This window comes from Poecilia reticulata, linkage group LG15 (assembly GCF_000633615.1).
Source record: "Poecilia reticulata strain Guanapo linkage group LG15, Guppy_female_1.0+MT, whole genome shotgun sequence".
Classification (NCBI taxonomy): Eukaryota; Metazoa; Chordata; class Actinopteri; order Cyprinodontiformes; family Poeciliidae; genus Poecilia; species Poecilia reticulata.
Window position 1 is genome coordinate 821809 of NC_024345.1, and position 6174 is coordinate 827982.

General features: G+C 37.7%; 1 protein-coding gene across 3 annotated transcripts in view; it reads left to right on the forward strand.

The window, feature by feature from the left end:
- col13a1 (collagen, type XIII, alpha 1) overlaps positions 1-6174 on the forward strand; it is a 44469-nt gene that overhangs the window by 5768 nt on the left and 32527 nt on the right. For all 3 annotated transcript variants that reach the window (XM_008428944.2, XM_008428945.2, XM_017309206.1), the window contains exon 3: positions 5692-5699. In XM_008428944.2, the coding sequence (XP_008427166.2) occupies positions 5692-5699 (8 nt within the window). The remainder of the gene's footprint in view (positions 1-5691; positions 5700-6174) is intronic.

The following is a 6174-nucleotide window of genomic DNA, read 5'->3' on the forward strand; positions in this document are numbered from 1 at the left end:
TATATATTTATTCAAACGCTTAATACACTTGGAAAAAAAGTTTGACTTTTGACAAACACATTATGACAAATATTTCACTAAAGACAGAAAAAGTTTTAATTAAGAAAAAAAATAGCCAGGGACTTAGAAGCAGGTTAGTTATTCTTGCTTGACTTTGACAACCTTCACATGTAGATGTCAAGTGGAATTCGGTGTGTCGTGGTTCAGTTAGAAATATAAAAGGTGACCTACACACCAACTCTGACAGGTCATCAGTAGACCAGGTGTTTAAGTTAGCTAATCCACCACCGTTGTTAGGTTCGCTAACAGCAGCGCGGTAGCTAATCTATGACAGCGATCACTTATTAATAATCGCAAAACAAACATCAAGGCTAAAAACGTAATACTGTAACAGAGCGGATGTTCTGTTCTTTGTATGGGAAATGTTTGAGTGCTTTTTGGTGTTGAATCCTGAAACATGAGGTGATGTAAACATGAGGCGATGGTGTTGACAGTTGCTATGGCAACGAGCCGTATGTAGCGTTGAAAAGGTTTCGCTATTTTGTGATTACTTTGTAAAGAGCAGCATTTTCCTTCCTGGCTTTAAGTAAACAGGTCTTGGAGTATGATTTAGGGAGTCACAAAGTTTTTGCATATTTCTGTACATTCAGTTGTCTGTCCGCTCGATAACATTAATCTGTAAGCTAAAAGAAATGTGTGTTCTGTGGTTGTGCTATTCAGGAAAATGCAGCTGTCTCAGCGCCCCAAAATATAAACCCTTGACTGAGAGCCATGAATACCAAAGCAGCTGCCAGAGTAATAGATTTACTAAGGTACATGTAGACCACTGTGTTCTCAAAATATTCTAATTAGCTGCCTTGTTGATAGCCATTTGCTGCTAACACCTCTGGGATCAAAAATGTGCTACAAGCTAGACTGCCTTTTGTTGTTTTCCTTTTTTTAAAATTAATGGAATACAGTAGGATTTCAAAATATGACATATGCTGCTCTCTGTTTTTCTGTTGATTCAGGTTTGTCAGATGTGTAATTATTAAATGTGTAATTATTAAAAGTAGTAATCATTGGGAGCCCCAACGACCCCCAGAAACAACTGAGTACATCCAGTTCTTGAGAGAGATAAAAGGAGTGTCTTTGTCTTTGTCTAATATTAAGCATAAAGTATAGATGGGCATTATTTTCAGGTTCGGTTTAGCTTAGTTTAATTTACCTAATGTTACCTCATGCAGATGACAGGTAACGTTAGGACACCTAACCCGTGCACACTTAAGTCACAATAAGTGTCACACTTATTGTTACACTTAAGTGTGAGGCACTCACTTATTGGCAGCCATAAAATAAAGTTTTCTCAACAGACAAGCATAAAAAAACAGAGAGAAAACAAAAAAGTTAATAGATTCAAATAATGTAAACTGCAGATTAGTAGAAGAAGCAAGTGAGAAAATGTGGACATTTTGTTATCCAGTAGCCTAATTCTACGGTAGTGTAACTACAGAAATAGCTCAGGATAACCTAAGGCAGTCTAACTGCATGCTTTAAGCTTTAAGGATAGTTAAAGCCTCACGGACTAAAACTGGGAGCTGGTTCCACAGGAGACAACTAAAGGATCTGCCTCCCATTCTGCTTTTTTAAAATGATAGGAACCAACAGTAAACCTGCAGTCTGAGAGCAAAACGCTCTGTTAGGAACATATGAAACAATCAGATATCTGGTGTATGACGGAGTTTGATTATGAAGGATTTTACACTTGTATTTTGGATTAAACAGGGAGTTGTTTACAGGAGGCTAAAACAGGAGAAATATGATTTCTCTTTTTAATTTTCATCAGTACAAATTCTTTAAAGGGTTTTACAGCACTGTCTGATTAAGATATTCTGTAATGAATTTTTTTTTTGGTGAAATTTTGAGTTCCCAAAATTTAAAGTGTAGCAATAGAAAATATGTTCATTATGCTTGTATGTTAGGATAGAGTCTCAAACACAAACAGCTCCACAGAGTGCAACAGCAGAAAGCAGAAAGCAGTGGCCATGTCTACGTCAGTGGACCACACTTCCAGCCAATCAGAGACAGATAGCTTTTGTGTCCAATTAGCTTGAGTGAAAAACAACCAGCAAATCAAAATGCAGCACAAAGTGGTAGAAATTCCAAAACAAACTATATTATATAAGAAAAACACAAGAAAACAGAGCATTAAATAGTGTGTAGCCTAAAGGTATTCAGTAAAGCATTTTAGATATTTCAATTTTTCTTGAGCGGTGACATACGGTGGAAAAATGGTTTTGCCTATTTTCTGGATTTGATTTATTCCAAGCGCTGAAAGATGATACAACTCAAGGAAAAACATAGTGTTACAGTTTATCCAGAATACATTTTATATACGTTACTGTAGATGTTAGGAGATAGACACAGAAGAAAACACACATACGCAAGATGGCTGATCAGCAGCCCCTGTGAACGATTATTATTTATTATTATTATGTTACAGCTGTAGTCATGAATGTGTTTAGAGAACTTGAACACAATGATCATGATGATGGGGGAGTGAATACGTTTTGAGACGTGGTTTTTAATAACATTTTTCCTATCTGCTTTCTTGTTGATTGTTGTGACAAGAGGGCTATTTATTTTTTCTTTTTCAGAAACAGCTCATAGGCACTTAGAAACATGTTGAAAATAAATTGATCTGTTTCAGCTACATCTCATGTTTATTGTTCAGAAGTTGTCGAGGTGCTCTCGCTTTTTTTGAGTTAGGAGATTTTTAAACAATGCCTGATGCGGCCGGGAGCCTTTTCTTTTTTATCTGTGCAGCTGACACAGGGTGAGTGTGCTCCAGGGTCATGGGACTCGTTATTTAAGTAGACTTGCCAGTTCACCTTGACATTTGTGTTGACAGGAAAAGCCCACAGCGTATCACCTTCTGTGGGTTTGATATATTCACCGGACAGCTGCCAATGCATAGACAAACTGGGGAGAGTGTGGCAACCAGAGACAGAGAACAGGAAGAGGCGGCATGCTGATGCATGTGTGCAATGCATACGTACGTTGTGGCATAATCACTTGGCAAGGTGTATTTTTGAGGATTGCTTTGTTGAAAAATGATTGTCCTCTCAGTACACCCAAATATTGATAAACCCCAAACCTGAATACTATGGAACGTTAAAAGTAAGATTTGGTGAGTGGGGGGTGGGGGGGGTGTTCTAAAGGGAAACTGTGTAAGTGTATAACGGTTATCCCTATAAAAGGACAGGACGTATTCAGGAAGCTCACCAGTGGGGTCAGATTAAAAAAAAAATAGATAAAGATTCCACTTATTTGTCCTCCTATTGACCAAGATCACCGTTAAATGTTGATTTAAAAATTTCAGGTGTTAGCTAAACAATTGGAGAATATTCTGCCACAGTGTTGGTAGAATATTCCAACATATTCCAAATGTGGTTATTTCTAATAATCACATTTAAAAAAAAACAAAACAAACAAAACTATCCTGAAATATCATCAATCAGCTTCCTTAAATTTTTCTGTCAGCAATTGAAAAAGAAAAAAAAACAGCACAGTTAAATTTAATGAATTTAACTTGTCATTAAATTCTAAAAACAAAAAGTAAGACATTTTGTGTTGTTTGCTTAAACCTGGACATTTTCCATGGAATGCAGAGAGGAAGGAAGAAAACTTGGAAAATCTCTTCTTCCATGATACAATTCAGTTCAAAATTAATCATTGAGTCCCAAAGGGAAAATAAATGTTGTAACTCATATTATTCGAGGTTCTTCAAAGAGTTATTGTAGAGGCTGATGGATAGTGTTGGCTCTGATGAAGACACTGTTGTGTACCACGCTCGTGAAGAATGCTCGGGTTTGTCCGTCATTTTCTTCATCTTATGTGAGAAACTTCTTTGCACCGTCACATCCACAGTCTTCCCTTCATCAGTCCCTGATTTTGATGCTGCTACCTCAACAAATAATGGCAGAAGAGATGACACCCTGATCAACAGACTTATGGAAGGCATAATCTTGGTGCAATCACAGAAGAATCTAAGATTCCTCATTAAGTAGAGCCTTTCTTTGTGCCTTCTTATAGTTGGATTCATTGACGAGTCTCCTGTCCACTCTGATGCCAAATGAACAGTAAAGTATTTCTATTCCTCAACCACCTCAACTTCAAGATGAGATTATTGTTCCCACACACAGAGACTACATTCACTCTGCAGCCCATTTCCAGGTTTTTGTCAAATCGTATTTTTTTGCCATGGCCGTTCACACTTCCAAATAAATGCGACCTGTTTGTGTTCTCCGGTGTGAACGGGCAAACGACCTGAAAGTGTCCCGCATGCGCAGTGGAGGGCACAATGACATCACACAGAGAGAGCACGCTCAGTTTTATGCCAACCATCATAAAAACAAGAAGTGCTCAGTGTTTGTGGAAGTAAATATGGATGCTAACAGTGGAGCATAGCTTACATATTTGAAGTTGTTGTCCGACCGGAGCCAGGATATTAACAACTTAATCCTCATTATAGTCCGTCATTATAGTTGTTATCTTTCTCCCTGCTCGCGTGTATCAGGATACAGAATAGAGACATTTGTCGAGTATTAGTGACGTTCAGGTCGGATGAATGCAAACCTGGACATTAGGTCACATTTGAAAATATCAAATGCGTGTCGGATACCCAAGTGGCCCAGGTCACATTAGAAAAAAATCCGATCTGTGTTGTTCAGACTGTCATCAGATCAGATTCAGGCTGCAGTTTGGGCATAGCCATAAAGCGGTCCATCAACTCTGTACTCAAGCTTCTTGACCATCTCTAAAACACCCGATGACTGCAGTCATTGTGTATTTTCTGCATATGACAGGAGTCTGACCTGTGCTCTGAGTCGCAGTGCATGTCAAATTGCTGTAAAATTAGAGTGACAACAGTTGCTTTTCTATGTCATAGGAATTTATGGATTGACCAAAAGTATCTTAAGATTCCTTTAGAAACCAGTGAATCTGCTGAGCGTCTGCATGCATGTTTCTTCTTTGCTCGTCTTTGTTTCGCAACAACTGCAGCGCGTCGGCTCTCTGAAGAAGTAGAAGAATGTGGCAGGGGAAAGATGACTTTACCAGAGACCTTAGCATGGCTGGAACATTTAAAGAGAAGAAAACACTTCTCAGGTTTCACCATTATATCACACTCTTTCATACTTGTTCCAAATGTGCCAGAAAAATGTAAATAATAACAAAAGAAAAATGTATTCAAATGTGGATATTTTGCATTCTCTACCTCCTGGCCCGAATGTCTAACAGAAGTTGAGGTGAGGTAAAGCAAACCTCGAGAAATATTTCAAAAATACAACTTTGCTATTAATTCAATGTAAAACAAAACAAAAATCAGAGCAGTTGGGGTCTGCCAAAGTCAAATGTATAAGTTAAAATAAATAAAAACTTCAATAAAAAAAATATATAAGAGCAAGAAAAATATATACTTTTCACCCATTGCATGTGGCATAAATTCATGTTTCCAAAGTAATTTTTAATTCTTAGTTGAAGTCGGTACCACTATTCCAATTTGATTAATGCATATTTAATGTATTGAGACTTTTTTCCTGCTTGTTTTACTTTTTGCATTCATATGTCAAACATTTATGTAAATTTTGACTCCCTTGTATGTTCTACTGAAAGCTGAGTTTCAATGTTTTATCTTTCTCTGTCTTGCAGGACCTCCAGTAAGTAACATCAGATGCTGTATTTGAACTCCATGTGGTATGTTGTGGTCTGTTTGGGGATGAGGAAGTTTAGAGTTTATCTCCAGGTTTCATGTTGTCACATCTGGTTTCGTCGGGCTAAACATTGACTTCATTACTTTTGTTATTAGAAAGTAGATGTAGTTTATTTAGTAACTATTTCTGTTCAAACCCCAGAATAGAACCAACCTTTTCCTTATCAGGTTGTTGAACCTTTTTAAGTTCCTGGTCCTGATGCTGCTTCCCCAAAAGATGAAGGCAGGAGAATTCAACTCAATTCAGACTAATTATGCAGAGTTACAAGAACCTTGGGGATCATCTGAACAGCAAACTGGACTGGACTCTTAACGTAAAAGCAGTTTCCCAAAAGGGCAGAGCAGGCTATACGTGCTATGGACGTTCAGGTCTTTTAGGGTCCAGGGGGAACTGCTGAGGACCTTCTATGATTTTTTATATA